At 32.8% G+C, this 18,909-nt stretch overlaps 4 protein-coding genes across 8 annotated transcripts; 1 reads left to right on the top strand and 3 right to left on the bottom strand.

Moving 5' to 3' along the window:
- The first annotated feature begins 986 nt into the window (after window positions 1-986).
- Window positions 987-3,507, top strand: Twr (signal peptidase complex catalytic subunit SEC11 homolog C twr). 2 transcript variants are annotated; one of them, XM_083032356.1, is made up of 4 exons: window positions 987-1,247; window positions 1,337-1,446; window positions 1,746-1,895; window positions 1,951-3,507. In XM_083032356.1, exons 1-4 carry the CDS (start codon window positions 1,200-1,202, stop codon window positions 2,198-2,200), a joined length of 558 nt encoding a protein of 185 aa, XP_082888482.1. In that variant the 5' UTR covers window positions 987-1,199; the 3' UTR covers window positions 2,201-3,507. The 2 variants fall into 2 exon arrangements, with proteins under 2 accessions (XP_082888482.1, XP_082888483.1); XM_083032357.1 differs by having other exon boundaries at window positions 997-1,247; window positions 1,966-3,507.
- Window positions 3,500-8,810, bottom strand: LOC145933011 (putative cytochrome P450 304a1). The gene is made up of 7 exons (XM_083032338.1): window positions 8,449-8,810; window positions 7,854-8,105; window positions 7,446-7,618; window positions 7,108-7,377; window positions 5,471-5,760; window positions 4,649-4,905; window positions 3,500-4,503 (listed from the first exon to the last, which is right to left on the bottom strand). Exons 1-7 carry the CDS (start codon window positions 8,537-8,539, stop codon window positions 4,325-4,327), a joined length of 1,512 nt encoding a protein of 503 aa, XP_082888464.1. The 5' UTR covers window positions 8,540-8,810; the 3' UTR covers window positions 3,500-4,324.
- Window positions 8,811-9,345: 535 nt separating this feature from the next.
- On the bottom strand, window positions 9,346-13,644 carry LOC145933010 (putative cytochrome P450 304a1). 2 transcript variants are annotated; one of them, XM_083032337.1, is made up of 7 exons: window positions 13,024-13,604; window positions 12,530-12,781; window positions 12,134-12,306; window positions 11,796-12,065; window positions 10,675-10,964; window positions 9,827-10,083; window positions 9,346-9,691 (listed from the first exon to the last, which is right to left on the bottom strand). In XM_083032337.1, exons 1-7 carry the CDS (start codon window positions 13,112-13,114, stop codon window positions 9,513-9,515), a joined length of 1,512 nt encoding a protein of 503 aa, XP_082888463.1. In that variant the 5' UTR covers window positions 13,115-13,604; the 3' UTR covers window positions 9,346-9,512. The 2 variants fall into 2 exon arrangements, 1 of the variants encoding a protein (XP_082888463.1); XR_014424801.1 differs by having other exon boundaries at window positions 9,552-9,691; window positions 9,827-10,111; window positions 13,024-13,644.
- A 908-nt stretch (window positions 13,645-14,552) lies between these two features.
- On the bottom strand, window positions 14,553-18,572 carry LOC145933013 (TELO2-interacting protein 2). 3 transcript variants are annotated; one of them, XM_083032353.1, is made up of 6 exons: window positions 18,468-18,572; window positions 16,837-17,531; window positions 16,625-16,753; window positions 16,383-16,544; window positions 16,084-16,290; window positions 14,553-15,994 (listed from the first exon to the last, which is right to left on the bottom strand). In XM_083032353.1, the coding sequence occupies exons 2-6, from the start codon at window positions 17,371-17,373 to the stop codon at window positions 15,722-15,724; spliced, it is 1,308 nt and encodes a 435-aa protein (XP_082888479.1). In that variant the 5' UTR covers window positions 17,374-17,531; window positions 18,468-18,572; the 3' UTR covers window positions 14,553-15,721. The 3 variants fall into 3 exon arrangements, with proteins under 3 accessions (XP_082888479.1, XP_082888477.1, XP_082888478.1); XM_083032351.1 differs by lacking the exon at window positions 18,468-18,572 and adding an exon at window positions 17,766-18,134; XM_083032352.1 differs by lacking the exon at window positions 18,468-18,572 and adding an exon at window positions 17,623-17,755.
- Window positions 18,573-18,909: the final 337 nt, after the last annotated feature.

The following is an 18,909-nucleotide window of genomic DNA, read 5'->3' as shown; positions in this document are numbered from 1 at the left end:
TTCCCCCCTTACGTCTGCTTGCCAGTCAAGGGGGGTATATCCTCCCTCCTGGGGTGCGTTCGTAAACCTTACTCTATGAGGTATAGGTTAACTTTACGGGGACTAGTCAGGTGAATGTGTAGGGACACATCGATCTCCAAGGACTACCTAAAGTTTATGAACGATCTTGAGGTAAAACGATCGCGTAATATAAATTTGTCAAAAGTAATTATCATCATATTATTTTGAATAATTATCTTCATCACTGTTTATTTGTAAAATTCTAATGTGGATGAACTTTAATCTCAGTTTAATTTACTATTTATTTTTTTTTTAACTTTTAGAATTAGAAAAAGATGAAAAGTAAGTTAAACCAAGATTAAAATTAATTTGCGTTAAAGAAGTGATATATAATATTTAGAAATAAATGAAAAAATTATACAAATTAACAATTAGTATTAATAATCTTATCGACTTCTAATATTACTATATATTTACCATTCATTATTCAATGTTCGAACTTCTCATCTCCACCATAAAGCATACCTCCAGACATCTTGCATTTCTGCGCATGACGGGTAAACTCTACCTCAGTCGCGAGCAGGGTACATAAGGAGCACCCTGGGACTCGATTCTTGAATTCATTCGCAAGAGAAACGTATACGCAAATTCGGCTCTTACAGAAAAGTTGCAAGTTGATTGGCTATCGCATGGCTTTTAGCCAATCAACTTGCAACTTTTCTGTAAGAGCCGAATTTGCGTACACGTTTCTCTTGCGAATGAATTCAAGAATCAAGTCCCTGGGTAATTCCTCAAGAACTTTCTGAACACATGTGGGTAAAGGTAGCTTTTCCACCATTGATGTGTTTTTTGACTTTCTGAACGAGTTCAGAGACATTTGTACCCTGCGGGTAACGTTTACGAACGCAGCCCTGTTATTTCTTACCTCCATGATCTAATAGGCTCCTTTATATCTAAGCTTCGTCTTCTATGACCCAAGTTTGATCCACTCCGGCCGTTCCGCTGATTCTATCGATTCGCTGTTCCCTGTTCATTGTTTACGTGACGTGGTGATAGCGAAACTTGGTGCCAATGGTGGACATATTTATATGTAATCTGTGGTGGTAGACAATTTGGTTGCCGGTTGTGTTCGAATCAACGAAACTGGAGAGATATTTTCTTCCATCACCGTCGAGTCCCCGCAAATCGCTCTCGTCATCATGTTGCAATCGGTATTTGACGATGTTCGACGTATGAATAAACGCCAGGTAAATCTTTCCCTGCAACGACACGTCGTTACCGCGTTTGTCCGGAGGTCGCATATGGTGGCTATATATCGGTGCTCTCTAATTTTCAGTTCCTGTATCAAGTATTGAGCTTTGGCATGATAGTCTCGTCCGCCCTGATGATATGGAAGGGTCTGATGGTCGTCACCGGCAGCGAGAGCCCTATCGTGGTGGTACTGAGGTATAGAAATGGACTGATCTAACCTATAGCTTCCCTATATACTGCATCTGACATTAATTTTTCATGTCTTTTATCGCTGAAAATTTGCCCATTTGTAATCGACTACTCATTTACTTCTATTGACAGTATAATACATGTGTTTTACTGTGTAGAAAAATTAAAATTCTTATGTAGAAATATATTGGCAGGAAATACACGATAGCAGCAAACGTTATGTTGCGTATTAGGATGATTACATAAACTTGTAAAGAGGACATCTGTAAAATCAATAACATTTGATGTGTGTTAATTCTTAACAGCGGTAGCATGGAACCTGCGTTTCACAGAGGCGATTTACTCTTCCTCACTAATTATCAAGATGAGCCGGTAAGAGTGGGTGAGATCGTTGTTTTCAAAGTCGAGGGCAGAGATATACCTATTGTACACAGAGTACTTAAGCTTCATGAAAAGTAAGTTTTATGCGTGAAATACAAATAAAGCAGTAATGTAACATGAAAATAAAAGACGTCAAATTTCCAGAGGTGACCAAAATAATACAGTCAAGTTCCTTACAAAAGGTGACAACAATTCCGTGGACGACCGAGGCTTGTACGCGCCTGGTCAGCTGTGGTTGACGCATAAGGATGTGGTCGGTCGGGCAAGAGGCTTTCTACCGTACGTTGGCATGGTCACTATATATATGAACGAATATCCAAAGTTTAAGTATGCAGTATTAGCATGTCTTGGACTGTACGTTTTGGTACACAGAGAATAAAGTTATGCTCGCGATAAGTTGAAATGTTACGTTCTGGCAAGTCGTGAATGTCCAGGAAAATGCGTGATTTGATTATGTGTGTGTATATATATATACATGCAAGAGCTATGTATGATAAGAAAATATTCATACATACATCATTGAATTTTAATTATGAATTATGGAGACATTCAGGTCTAATTGCATTTCTCTGTACATATATTTGCATATTCGAACGAACAATCCGAAAGTGAATTTAAAAACGTTGCCCGAATTATCGCAAATAGATTTATACTCGCGACATCTTGATTTTCATATCAAGATGTGAGATTTGTTTATGTGAACAATTGATACAACATGTATCATGTTTGTAATTAATTACAATATGTAGTTCCGATTTAAAAAGCTGTGTACAATATATATATATATATATATATATATATATATATATATATATATATATATTCTGTCTTTATAATAAAATTGCCATGCAATTAATACTGTATTAGTTACATAAATACACACATGATGAAAAATGTAAAGCTGGCCATTAGTTAAATTCGAAATTATTAAATAAAGGGACTGCATTTGTTCTGTTTACGAAACATTGACGCTGCAAATACAAAACTAACAATTTCGGGTTTCACGTTTGATCGTTCAACTATAAAAGAAGTGTGATTTGCTTTATTTTTTTTCCTGATCGTAATTAGCGATATATGAAAGTACTTATCTCAAGAACGATTACTACTACTGATAATATCTAGTATCATTGCGGATTGTCCACACAAGAAATCTCTACTGTGTTTCTGATAATCTGAACCGCAATTGCGAACTTTTTTTTTGAGATTTCGAAAACTGATTATATAATTTTGTTTGTGCGACAGACATGTTTACAAGACTTTCTAAAATCTTTACAAGTTCTTCTAAAAATTTTTAAAAGTCTGGAAATTTCTGTTTCTCCAATTCTACATCACAATTCATAAAAGTGACACTAGTCGTATACTATGGTTATTCTTAACGCGATCAGCATTTATACATATAGCATTTATACAGCACAAAAAATTGGTTAATTTTTCTCCGCTTTTACTTGAAGAAAACGACAGTGTACATATTATATGACATATATATTAAATTTTAATGTAAAATGAAATTTTGTTGTAATTATAAGGGGAAAGAGAAAAGCTCTCTGTGAAAGATAAGGATGGCTAGTATTCTAAATGTTCCAACATACGCATCTTCATGAGCGTATCTCGATTGCTTTAAACAAGACACACTGTAATTATTTTTGTCTCACATGTGAAATAAATTTGTAATATTTGAATCCAACATATGACATATTGTTATAAGGTTTTTTCATTTTCTGCTTTCTACATTCTATTTTTACATTCTATATTCTACTACTGTTCTATTATTTTATATTTTAGTATTCCTAGTTTTGCTTCTATAATCTTTGTTTTTATTGTTTGTTATAAAACTCCCCACAAAGAATTTGTACAGATCTTTCAATTATTATTATCATATATATACCAGGTGTCCCATTTTAAAGGACCCACTCAAATATCTCATTGTCAGAAACACTGCGTTAAATCGAAAAATGTTTCCTACAAAAGTTGTAGGGTTTCGAGGGGGACATAACATAGTAATATTCATATGACCTTGGGCGGCGTCTCCAAGGTCAAATGAAGGTGAGAATGAATTTTGAAAAAAAGAAAAAATATTAGGAAAATAAAAAAATGCTTCAGATAAAAGTTGTTCAAATTAATTAGTAGAAAAAGATGTTATAATAAAAAATATGGGTTTCCATTTAAAAAATTCATTAGTAGAAAAAGATGTTATAATAAAAAATATGGATTTCCATTTAAAAAATTCATTCTCACCTTCACTTGACCTTGGAGGCGCCGCCCAAGGTCATATGAATATTACTATATTATGTCCCCCTCGAAACCCTACAACTTTTGTAGGAAACATTTTTCGATTTAACGCAGTGTTTCTGAGATATTTGAGTAGGTCCTTTAAAATATATGTGGGAGTATATATTTATATATATACCGGGTGTCCCGGGACTATATGACTGGGAGTATATATATATAAATATATACTCCCACATATATTTTTATTTAATTCAAATCAAGACAAAGACGAAAATCAACGTAATTCTAAACGTATCCATAATTCTTTGGGACTAATGATTAAACCAGGTACCTTGTCCTCGAGCCTCGATGGTTCACCCTCAACGAAAAAGAAGTTAAAGTTCTGCACCAAGAGAGCTACCGCTTCAAAGATATTAAATCTGGCATAAGTTTCTCCCGCGCATAATCTGCGACCTATAAACACGAGTAGGAGATTGAATTATTTTTTTATATTAGTATTATTATCATTATAAATTGTGTAAAAAAACTGATGTACTTTTTACATGTAGAAGACTCAGTTGAATTTTTTTTTCTGCTATATTATCGCATATCGACTCACCAAAACCGAAGGGAAGCGTTAAGTCTTTGCCTAATTGTCCATCTTCTTTCAAAAATCTTTCTGGCCTAAAGTTTTCGGGATCGCCCCACATATCAGGATCATTATGCATTGCCGCTAAATTGGTAAGAACTGGTGTGTTTGCCGGTATCTCGTACCCTCCTAATGTGGTTTTCTTCACGCATCTGTGAATTACGCCGAGTGGAGCGAGCGTCTCCAATCTCATAGATTCTCGGATTGTCGCTTCTATGTAGGGCAATCTAAAAAAAAAAGGAGAATATCGGTATTTCTGCGTGCAGCTTAATCAGAATCAAAACTAATACTAATGTAAAATCTCTGTAAATGACAATACTTTTATCATGAAAGTTATCACATAAATTGAAACGGCTAATGTGTGTTCTACTATATTTAATATCTCTTATTTTTTTCTTCAAAGACAAAATATCTTATCTTTAAAATACATTACTTGTCTTTCGTTTAATTTAATAATTATATATATATATATATATATAAAACAAGTTCTGCTTCGCTCATTTTAATAAAAAAATTGATAATAAATTGTATTACATTTTTTCCTTATTGTGACCAAAGGACAAAAACTGCATTATAATATAGCAATAAACATACTTGTGTATTTATACAGTTTCTTTTTTACCATTGAATCCGTGACATATACATATATTTAATTGCATATAATAAATTCTTAAGAAATTAATTAAATATATGTGATAAGAATTGTGATAAAAGATTTGCTATAATTATCAATAGGCGGTGTATTCGAGAATGAAGATCGTGGCCTTTAAGTATGTAACAGCATTAACTCACTTTATTCTGTCCTCCCATGTGACGAATCGGCCTGTTCCAACAACACTATCTATTTCATTCTGAACTTTCTTCATAACTTTAGGATTATGCATCAAATGCTTAATAACGTGGGTAATAACAGTTGGTAGCGCGGAGAAAGCGGGGAACATCATATCGACTAGTAAAATAATCATTTGCTCCTCCGTAAAATAAGGTGACTTATCATCTTCGTTTAGTTTTTTCAGATAATTATCGACGAATCCTCGATCAACGTTCTCACTGAGAGTAGCTTTTTGACGCTCCAAACCTTTCTATGAAATCATAAAACATACATATATATATACTATATATAAAACAAACAAATATATATTATATATTATTAAATCTTATATCTAGCTATTTTAATAAAATCAAAACAGCTTAAGTTTAATAAAATTGCTAAATATATATTTTATCTATCGCCCGTTGATATATAATAAATTAATTTCAGATTAAATATAAAATATGTGAGCTAATTCACCCACATAAATACATATACATTATGTTTCTTCAGTTTAAGGCTCCTGGTACCTTGCCGACCATGTCGGAATCGTGACGTCAGAGGCGAGAAAACACACGCTATTTTTTTTAGATGCCATTTTTCTAAATAAAAACATATTTGCATAAAATAACACTTAAGATCTCTTTAATACACTTCTAAAAAACGCCGAAAACTATCCTTTTCCCTTTATAATCAATCAACAGCTGTAAAATGTAATATTATGAGGCCCAGTCCTTCTGGTCTTTGCACATGCGCAGTCATTCCGCATGTCAAAGTCTGATATCTCGATCATTTTACGGTTGTTGATCGACTGTCAAGGGAAAAGAATAGTTTTCGGCGTTTTTTAGAAGTGTATTAAAGAGATCTTAAGTGTTATTTTATGCAAATATGTTTTTATTTAGAAATGGCATCTAAAAAAAAATAGCGTGTGTTTTCTCGCCTCTGACGTCACGATTCCAATATGGCCGCGGTGAACACCCAGGAACCTTAATACAAAAAAAGTTCTGAATCTAACTAGATTATATAACATGAAACTTTTTTAAAAACTACATATATAGCGATTTAAATGCGCATTTAAGGCTCCTGCATACTCACTGCAGCCATCTTGAATTGATGACGTCAGAAGCGAGAAAATATACCATGAAAATTCTTGCGACTTACGCTAAAATAAAAATGTTTTTCAATAAAATAGGATTTGTAACCGATCGAACCGACTTGTAAAATATACCGAAAACTCTCCTTTTGTTTGGGTAAGCAATAAATAACATTGTATATGTCGAATTGAATTGAGCCTAATCAAGGACGAAAACCCGCTGTTTGACAGGTATCGAAATGAAATAAATATTTGCTTTTACATATTAAATTACAACAAAATGAGTCTTCGGTATATTTTAACACTATAACAATTACTTTAAAAATAGAAACACTGCACTAAAATGATAAATGACGCTGTAAGTCGCAAGAATAATTTATGTCATTTTCACGCTTCATAGTTTATAGTTTTGCCAAATGTGGCGCTGTTGTACACATTTTACGGACTTGGCAATCGAATATACAGGAGCCTTAAATCAAGATTAGATTTCATGTAATTATATTTGTTTGATAAAAAACCATCTACCTTGACAACATCTACTATCGCGTAATTTGCTTTTATATGATTCTTATAGCCAAACATATTGCCGAAGTGTTTCAAGAACGGTTGTTGAAAAAGCGCACCGCCGGACGGATCATTTGCTCTTTGAAACATTAAAGCCGAACGACAGAGATGCCGTGAAATATCATGCTCGCTTCTGTCAAATCTTTGACCAAACATCACATTCCATATATTATTTGCTGACGACGCGTACAAAACGTCCGGGAAGAGAGCCAAATTTCCCCTTATTATTTCCTGCCAAATCAAAATTCATTGAAATAATGATTTTTGCATAATTATGATTTCTCATAGAACGACCGCACCTTTTCTCCATCATAAATGGGTCCGTTTTTTAAGATGTCGATGAATAAGGTCATCTCGTCCATGATCTCGCTCTCGAGCTTCTCTTGACGTCGACCGAATCCAAAGTCGCGCATATGACGAAGAGCGAATCTTCTCTGTTCTTGCCATTGTGGGCCTTCGATGAAAAATATACCTGCAAAATTTTACAATATTTATATATGACTCGACGCGTTTTTAAAACCAGTCCATCTAAATATTTACATTTTAATTATCTACCGCTATTTGTCGCATAAACGTTAAATGTTTGTTTGTTATATTAAAAGAAAAGAGAATAGAAGAAAAAAAATATTCTCTTTATGCAAAAAATATCATAATAATTTATCAGGAAATATAAAGAAAACGAATGAATAAATTGTGCCTAGCATTACCTAGCTTTTTTTTAAAAGCTCGATCTTTTATATAATCCGCATCTGTAACTCGACCATCGTACTCCTCCTTCGAGAGTATCTCCTTTATGTTAGCATAATCATTCGCAATCACCACAAAATAATCGCCCATATAGCAGCTGTAAAGTTTTGATTTTAGCTTTTTCGCATAATAGTCCATACCCAAATGTACGTATTTGTAGTTTCTCCATAAGAACAGCCAGTAAGACCCTCCTATTGGAATCCTTATAAGACCTACATCATAGAACTCTCATAAACATAAGCAAGATCGAAGATCAAAACAATTAATTAGCGCCGAGATAAATATTGTTAATCAGAATTCTGTTTATACTATAAAACGAAAATCGTTAAACATAAATATAATATGAAATATAGTATGAATACATACATATTTGTATGTATATGAAAATGTATTTTTATCTAATGGTAAATGATTTATATTAATGTGTGCTCACACAACAAATATGGATAATATTCATATTAGAAAATAGCATCCAGTATTCGCGATACTGGAAATTGAAACAAATCGAAATGATCGAATAATAGAATTTATCAAGCAAATTTGATATCAGCTTACTTGGAGGTGTATTAGACGGCCTGTCATAAGCAAATCTATATAATTTGTATACGACGAGAAGCGCAAATACCACAATCAAGAACGGAGACATAGTTGCACGAGCGACAGATACTGAATAAAGCAAAGAGTTTATCTCCTTTTTAAAAAGATACGGTTGATGTAAAGTTGGAATAAAAGCGGAAAATATATAAAATTATAGGCTGCCAGATACACATTTGCTCTCAATTGATATGATATCTCTTCCTTTGAATGCCAGACACAAATATCAGGCAAATAATGGTCTGTAATTTTACTGACAAACACTCTATTGTTAGATACAAACGCTGACCACTAACTCTCAGGAATTTTTCTTTGAAATTGTAAAGTAATGTGCACACACACACACACACACACACACACAAAATATATATAATTAATAGCAATATTTCTTGTACCTTGTTTGATACTTATGTCTTATTGTTAGTTGACCTCCAATCTTAATTACGTCCAGGAAACAAAATAATGTCTATTTTAAATATATATGTAATAGCAATATAATTAGCATCTATCACCTAGCATGTAATATAATTAGCACCTAAGATGTGTATAATATAGAACGCACATTGAAATTTCACAAAAAAAAAGATGAGATTTCTCTCCTTTGGAAGAGTTCCGCAAAAAGGGTAATGACTCAATGCTTTTTTTTTCTTCTAAGATAATTTGTTCAATTCTATATTCATCTCTCTATATATCTCTATGTATAATAGCTTTACAGGCAATATTGTTATTTGCAATGATTATATAATAAATTATATATTGTATAATTTCTTCCGAATGCAACCAGTATCATAATAATCTTTAAATTGTAATGAGCAATACGCATACGTACATACAAAGACGCAAGAGTTACGTTAAAATTATGTGTATCACTCATACAAATACGGCATGATTCGAAATATAAAGCCAGCCATTATTGTCCAAAATTTTTGTCTAAATCTTTACGCGAAATACGGAGATACTATATATTTTTATATTTGTACATACTTGGATCTTATCTGATTCGCATATCGACACAAAGGTGGAAATCAACGTAATTCTAAGCGTATCCATAATTCTTTAGGAGTGATGATTAAACCAGGCACCTTATCTTCGAGATTCGACGGCTCACCCTCAACGAAAAAAAAGTTAAAGTTTTGCATCAAGAGAGCTATCGATTGGAAGATATTATATCTGGCATAAGTTTCCCCCGCACATAATCGACGACCTGTAAAGACAGAAAGGATTTCATTATTCTTTCATAATAGTATTATCATTATAAATTTAAACTGATGTACTTTTTATACATATATAGAACTCATTTGAATTTTTACTAGACAAATATCATCGCATATCGGCTTACCAAAACCGAAGGGAAGCGTTAGGTCTTTGCCTAATTGCCCATCTTCTTTCAAAAATCTTTCTGGCCTAAAGTTTTCGGGATCGCCCCACATGTCAGGATCATTATTCATTGCCGCTAAATTGGTAATAACTGGTGTGTTTGCCGGTATCTCGTATCCTCCTAATGTGGTTTTCTTCACGCTTCTGTGAATTACACCGAGCGGAGCGAGTGTCTCGATTCTCATAGATTCTCGAATTGTCGCTTCCATGTAGGGCAGACTGAAATAAAATGAGAATATCTGCATTTCTGCAGTTTAATCAAACTCAAAACCACTTATCAATATAAAATCTCTGTAAATGATAATAATTTTATCATGAAAGTTATTACTTAAATTGAAACGGCTAATATGTTCTACTATATTTAATATCTTTTATTTTTTTACATCTTTCTATATCTTTAATTATAGCTTTTATTTTTATCTTGTACAAAAAGTACATTACTTTTTTTTATTTAATTTAATGATTATATTGAGCTACAGTATTATTATAACATAAGTTTTGCTTCTCTTATTTTAGTAAAAAATTTGATAAATTGTATTACATCTTTTTTTTATCGGCCAAAGGACAAAAACTGCTTTATAGTTTAGCAATAAATACTGTTGTGTATATATATAGTTATTTTTTACCATAACGAATCCGTGACATATATGTTCAGTTGCACAAGATAAATTGTTAAGAAATTAATTCAGTACATGTGATAAGAATTGTGTACAAGATTTGCTATAATTATCAATACGCAGAATGCGTATCTAAATTAACTATTCGAAAATGAAGATCGTGACTTTTAAGTGCGTAATAGCATTCACTCACTTTATTCTATCCTCCCATGTGACGAGTCGGCCGGTTCCAACAACGCTGTCTATTTCATTCTGGACTTTCTTCATAATTTTAGGATTATGCATCAAGTGCTTAATAGCGTGGGTAATAACGCCTGGTACTGCGGAGAAAGCGGGAAACATAATATCTACCAATAAAATGATCAACTGCTCCTCCGTAAAATAAGGTGACTTATCATCCTCGTTTAGTTTTTTCAGATATTTATCGATGAAACCCTTATCGACGTTTTCACTGAGAGTAGCTTTTTGGCGTTCCAGACCTTTCTATGAAATCATAAAACATGTGATTATATCTTTAAAACAATAAAGATATTTAAGGTAAAGAAGGCAAATTAAGAGCCGAGCGCGGTAAGAAAGGTGCAAATATCTTAATTAATGTAGATTTATTTAGAACTTGTACGTTTCGGTCCATGGATTTGGACCATCTTCAGCATATAATAAAATTAATTCATCCGATAGTGTGTCAGTGTTTGTCCCTCAACCATGAGAGAGAATAGAAAGAATGACACATGCAGTAACCCTCCCTCTGGTTGGGAAATAGATATTTCTGTTTGTTTTATACGATCTATATATAAATCTTATATCTAGTTATTTCGGCTATTTTAAAATCAGAACAGATTAAGTTTAATAACATTGCTAGATATATATATTTTATCTATCTATTGATGACAGAATGAATTACTTTCAAATTAAATAAAATATGTGAGCTAATTTCATTCCCTTCTCCCCCCCCTTCCCACACACACTGAATCGCTATGTAATTTTCAAAGTTTTATGTTATATTATCTAATAATTAGACTCAGAACTTTTTTGTATTAAACTGCGTTTCCGTACCCATGTTCATATAACATTTTTTCATCCTTTAGATGTGAGGAATATCTCCCTAAATTTTGGCCGTACCTTTTTAGAACACTCTATATATACACATTACGTTCTTTTTCAGTTTAATACAAAAAAGTATTGAGTCTAATTATTAGATAATATAACATGAAACTTCGAAAATTACATAACGATTCAAGTGTGCATAATAGAAATTAGATTTAAATCAAGATTAGATTTCATGTAATTATATTTGTTTGATAAAAAACCATCTACCTTGACAACATCTACTATCGCGTAATTTCCTTTAATATGATTCTTATAGCCAAACATATTGCCGAAGTGTTTCAAGAACGGTCGTTGAAAAAGCGCACCGCCGGACGGATCATTTGCTCTTTGAAACATTAAAGCCGAACGACAGAGATGCCGCGAGATATCGTGCTCGCTTCTGTCGAATCTTTGACCGAACATCACATTCCATATATTATTTGCTGACGACGCGTACAAAACGTCCGGAAAGAGAGCCAAATTTCCCCTTATTATTTCCTGCCAAATTAAAATTCATTGAAATAATGATTTTTGCATAATTATGATTTCTCATAGAACGACCGCACCTTTTCTCCATCATAAATGGGTCCGTTTTTTAAGATGTCGATGAATAAGGTCATCTCGTCCATGATCTCGCTCTCGAGCTTCTCTTGACGTCGACCGAATCCAAAGTCGCGCATATGACGAAGAGCAAATCTTCTCTGTTCTTGCCAATGTGGGCCATCGATGAAAAATATACCTGCAAAATTTTACAACATTTTATATATTATCTGGCGTGTTTCTAAAACAAGTCCATCTTATATTTATGTTTTAATTATCTGCCGTTATCTATTTGTCACGTTACACATTAAATATTTCCAGTATATTATTGAAAGAAAAGACAAAAGAAAAATAAAAGATCTTCTTGCAAGAAATATCGCTATTTATCAAGAAGTAAATGAATGAATAAAAATTAGCATTACCTAGCTTTTTTTTAAAAGCTCGATCTTTTATATGATCCGCATCTGTAACTCGACCATCGTACTCCTCCTTCGAGAGTATCTCCTTTATGTTAGCATAATCATTCGCAATCACCACAAAATAATCGCCCATATAGCAGCTGTAAAGTTTTGATTTTAGCTTTTTCGCATAATAGTCCATACCCAAATGTACGTATTTGTAGTTTCTCCATAAGAACAGCCAGTAAGACCCTCCTATTGGAATCCTGATAAGACCTACATCAATCATCATAAATAAAAACAATGATTATAGCAAAATATGAAAGATATCGTTAAATTGATTTCTATTTGTATTATAAAAATATTCATTAAATGTAAATATACCATAAATACAACATAAATGAAAATATATGTAAAGTATCCAATATTCGATACTTTCGAGATTCGAAGATTGAAAAAATTGTAATTAAGAATTAAAAAAAATTTATCAAATAAATGTAAATTTAACATCAGCTTACCTGGAGGTGAATTGGGTGGCTTGTCGTAAACGAATTTGTATAATTTGTACGCTAAGAGTAGCGCAAGTACCACAAGCAAGAGTGGCGACATAGTCGAACGAGTGATAGATAATGAATAAAGGGAGTCCACGAGTCTATCTTGTGCATACTCGTATTTTGCATACCTATATAGTCGAGATATAAAGTTCAACCGAAGAAGAGGGATTATGAGCTGTCAAACAATATAACTTTCAACTTAATATCTCTTCCTTTAAATGCCAAACAGAAAGATAATGTCCGTCAGACATTTCTGCGTAGTTTTATGTTATCTTGTTTTCGAAGCTGATAAATTTTGATGTTTGTTAAATTAGTAATACTGTTTTTATTTGCTTTAAATTTTGATAACTTTGCTTATTATTTTTATTGAATGCATTGATAAGATTATGAAATATTCGACATTGAACACTTATAAAATAAAATTTTCCATAAATGTTTCCTTTTTTATAACGTAATGATGTATAAAATGTACATAACTGCAAGCAACATTCTCTGTACCTTGCTCGATACTTATATTTTTCTTGACCTTCTTGACTACATTTAGGAAACAATGAATAGATTTTTAATATATATAGAATATATTATAAAATATAAATATTATAAGATATGCATTGTATGCATATATATTGGCGTAGAACGCACATAGCATAAAAAGATTTGAAATATGCATATAGTAATAAGTTTTCATAAAAAAAAGATATATCACATTTTTTAATCCTTGTACAAAAGACTTATGCAAGAAAAATAATGATTCGATTATGTTTTGTTCTTCTAAGATAATCCATTCAATATTACATTTATCTCTATATAATATTTATAATATAGCAGCTTTACAGAGACAATATTGTTACTTCCAATTATTTCATTGTTTTCTGAATGCAGAGAGCCAATATTTATAATAGTTTTCAAATTCAAATTGCTATAATCACATCCCAGTGAGCATTATTGAGAGGAAGAGCTCTTTAAGAGAACTTTTTGAAGACTTCATTAATTTTTCTCAAAAATGATATTAGTAAGAGAACTTTTGAAGACCTTATTAATTTCTCTTAAAAATGATATCAGTAAGTTATCTTTTGTAAAATATCTTTCAGAAGAGCTCTTTATGTTGTCTATTCATAGATGTCTGTAGAGTCTCTAGCAAGCGTGCTATTTTACGAACGCCGCACATGGGCAAGCCACATACATATATACGTGTGTGAACTGCGTGCTCTGAGTTGAATTTCAAGGAGATAGCATTTACGTTCTTCGATATTAACGTTTAATCTTTCTTTCTTAAATTATAAATAGTATTAAATATGTATTTCAGCATAAAATAGAGATTATATATTTTCATATATATAATTGTTATTTGTTCCATGTTGCCTCTATATCCAACCAAAGAAGTTGGATTATGTCTGTAAAAAGCACGTTGCAATCATAAAGTTTTTTTTATTCAAAGTCTATGGGCATTTTGAAACCCGTTTTAATTTTAATAAAATGTTATAAAAGAAATGTATACCAAGAGTTATATTTTTTTTTAATATAAAAAAATATGTAAAAATATAATACTAGAAATAGCAATTCTTGACGGTAACCTTTTTTTGATATTTAAAAGAAGTCAGATTGTGGAATTATACTAGATGTCGTTTACGTAATGTCTTTCTTTCCTCTAAACTCGACGCATTGGAAGACTTGTTGATATCATAATATTATCATTTTGATGGAGTTATCGGAAGTCCGACTCTTAAACTTGAGTACTTTATGAATTTCTTTTGATAACATATTGCTCACTGGGATATATTCAGATATTTTAATTCATAAAAATTTGACTTATCTGCAATTGAGGAAAAAAAATTATGTATAGTGTATGTGTATATATACTAGTGTTTTTATATGTGTTTTTATATGATATAAGGTGTTTGCAAAAGTTCGTAAGATTACAAATAAATGGCGCATTAGATTAGACTGCAGTCACTTAATAATTATTTTCTTTTAAGTTGCTTTCTTGTTTTTAAATGTTGACCATATTTAATTAGAATTGATGGCTGATAAATCATAATTTCGAATATAACTTCATATTTAACGCGATTGAAAATGGAATCATCACATTATTCATTCCTATAATTCTATAACTTCAAAGGCAATATCTCTTCAATGAAGCGTTTGCGAGCAAACTTCCAGATAAAATTTTTATCTATTTTGAAGTCCTGAATTAATATTTTAAGTTTGGCCATTTAACCCGGAAACACCCTGTATGTATAATATATATATAATAAATGTACATAAAAAAAACAAGTGTTTGTATGTGTATATAAAAGTCTGTATAATATATATATATATATATATAAAATATATATATATATTCTATATATATATAGAAAAAAATTTCAATATATCCCATATTAAAGAGACACGTCCTTTCCAACTCAATTTTCATTCCCGTGTATCTCACGAAAAAGACTAATTAAATATGTTGTAACAAAAATGTTTACAAATAATTGATATATTGATTTTTTATATCATAAATAAAGTATTTAAGTATCTATTGCGTTTTCATCTATTATTATGTATTATGTAAGTTTTACACGAGAGAGTAAAATAATTCTATCAGAGGAGCATTCATACATCATGATATAGAATACACTATATATACAAATACGCGATTGCATCCACGTCACATAAATTATTCGAAATACTTGATATCACCTTCCTGACATACGACCGGCAAGCTACTGCTGAGTACCGAACGCATTCGATCGTCGTTCATTACCGCATAGCCTACGTTCGGCGACAGTTGGTACAGCATGCAGATGCAATCCTCCAGATTCTGCATGATCGCTCGATCGAACACCGGGGTCTCCGTCAGATCAAAATGCAGCTTCAAGAATGCGGTGTAAAGTGGAGTACAGTGGACTGCCACTCGCAGACGAAACATTAAGAGGAACGTCTTTGCGGTCTAAGTAGGATGAAAAAATGTGAAATGATCACTTGAGTGCACTTGCTTATTTCATATATGGTCTCTCTCTAGTATGGATGTTTTCATACCTCCAATGTTGCTTTCAATGTTCTTAAATCTGTATGATGTTCGCAGTATTCGGCGAGTACGCGAGTGAGCGCTTCGCACCATTTGGCACAGCCTATATTTGTAATGAGTTGAGGTAAACTCGACATGTATGCATGCCGTAATTCGATATTCTGCTCAAATTCCATATTGTCTATTAAGGTGGAAAGAACGTCATCGCGTGTCGTCCACTGCAAAAAAAAAAAAAAAATAAAAAAAGTTGTAATGATACTCCATACGAATTCCTGATGATCCATACTTGTAAAATACTTGTTAAGCTCACCTCAAATAGATTTATAGTATTATCCCAATGTTCGATAGTAGCTAAAAGACTAGCCATGCAGGAATACAAAGGAATAATATATCTTACTTCCTTCTGACGGGATAAAAGTTCCAGAGTGTGATAGATTGCTTTAGCATAGCCAGTATCTATCAGTCCCTTTTTCTAAAATATTTTATCAAGTAAATAAATATACATATATATTAAAATGCTGGATAAGAGTAAGCTCTTGTTTTATTAATTACCATGTAAGAATGCTGTATAATTTGGTATATACATTCCAGGCCTATCACTACGTTGTCAGGAAAATAGTCATCGAGAATGATTAGGGTAGTCGGCAAAACATCTCCAATATGATTAAATAAAGTTGGTTTCTACGGAAGAATATAAAAAAGCAGAATGTATAGACGATCTAATAATATACAAGAATCCAAAGTAGAAAAAAAATTGGACTCACCTCAGCTTCTCGTAAAATCCATCTGTAACACGTCACAGCTGATGGATAAGTTTTCCAGGTATCCTTTAATAACTTAGGTCTTAGCATCAATAACAGATTAATCAAATTCTCATCCTCTGACAAAAACTGGGAGACATTTTGACAAGAGTACAGATCGCAGAAGCCAGCGAGTAATTCTTTGGAAATAGAGACGCACTCGGCTGTATTCCAAATATTCCTCTCATTGTGCTCACCGATAAGCAATAACAAATTCATGCCAAACGTTTTAACCATCCCTGTAGCATTGCATAGCTGTAAATGCTTCTCTCTGCAACTGTTGGAAATATGCTGCAGCATAGACCTGATGTTACGCAGGTTTCTTTCCACGACGAGCCTGTACTCCTTGAAGTCCTTCTCCTCGCAAGGACGTTCCGTCCCGATCGTCCTCTGGGGCGCGAAACTCCTCTGAATCAAATCTATACACGGTGTCCACGAATTGTCCTCGCAGAAATCGCCCCTAATCTTCAACGTCTCCAGCTGCTTCAGCAGATTATCCATTCTCGCGCGGATAAATTTTCTTCCAAGACTCGATCTTCAAAACCTCCGAACGATCCGTCCTTATGCAGTCGTAATCTCTTCCAGACGTGTCTTTAGACGTCGAAATTATTTCGCGAACCGTTTCCCTGTCTCAGCTGTTCAGAGGACATTTCTGTCACCTGCAAAAAAAATCGAATCTTCCAAATTCCAGCTACAAGGATCGTCAGAAGCTATCGCGAACGATTGATCGCCGGGGATTGATCACCAGACCAGAGTTAAGTCTCTCGACGACGATTGGATTTCACGCGAGGATGATCCTAATGATTTACAGGTGACGACTCGATTTCGACGCAATAAAAGGTGCATTTACGCGTCTAATAGTATCTATCTACGACGTGAAGGATCATACTTACCGAGATTGCACCGGCTTCGATTTTTAGGTCGGTTTCCCTACGGCGTAGATGCGATGTTACGATATAGGGCTTGGTAGATACGAACGCGAGCGCGCGAAATTAAGAATCGGAAGGATTATAAATGATCGCGGACGCACTTCTTGTAAAATAGTTGCGCGTACGAGAACGTATATAGCGAGGACGAGTCGAAATCGTGATGTATTTATGATTAATTGTATGTGTGTCTACACTCGGACGTATGTCTACCACCAACGGAAATGCTTTTACAGTTTACATTGCACATGTGAAACGTGAACTTGTACGAGTGTCCAGGCATATATTCAGCCGGCATGTCCGACTCTACATATTTGCGCATGTCATGACTCATGACTGTTGATTATACGCAAACGCGCTGTCTCGAAAACAACTGGAGGGAACGTTCAATATTTTATATTAGTTTGACGTGTGACAGAGTGGTTATACGTCAAATATATGTCAAAGTGTGTGCAATTAAAAATAAATAATATATTAATTAAATAAAAAAAAAAATATATATACATATATGCATATGTATATATGTGTTATATATTTATAAGAATTTTATAATATTTATATCAATTGAAATAATTTCGATTTCTTTATTGTTCCGAGGATGAGCGCAAAGGTCAAAGAATATTTAATAATATTTATATATTTTTAGTAAAAATAAAATTGATACATTACATTGTATTACTGATTTTTTACGGAGTTAACCTCTACTTGTCGAAAGAGCGCGCGGTAACTTCGCTGTGAACCTGTGAACAACTTGAAGCAACTGCGACTGCGAACATATTCAAGGCGCCGCTAGCGCCATCTTCTGTCGAAACCAGCAAACCGTACAAAATTTTCTGTGGCGCGATGGATATATGTTGTATATATAAACTATAAATATATACTATAAATAATATATACTATATATACTATAATTTAAAAAAATTTTTTTTTTTAAGCTTTCCAGCGAGAAAACAAAAATAGACGCAATATGATGCAACTATCGAAAATTGAAAATTGTTCTATTTATGATAAACCAATGGTGTGAAATTGTGTTTATGCTGCTTCTATTAATATAGTATTATCTTGTCTAATTATATATAGAAGTTGTATACAAAACAGAGAAATTGAAAGG

Source organism: Prenolepis imparis, unplaced genomic scaffold (assembly GCF_030444845.1).
Source record: "Prenolepis imparis isolate NDT839.2.m4 unplaced genomic scaffold, iyPreImpa1.0 SCAF_2, whole genome shotgun sequence".
NCBI lineage: Eukaryota > Metazoa > Arthropoda > Insecta > Hymenoptera > Formicidae > Prenolepis > Prenolepis imparis.
Note: the sequence above shows the minus strand (reverse complement) of the source record. Positions and strands in the feature narration are given on the sequence as shown.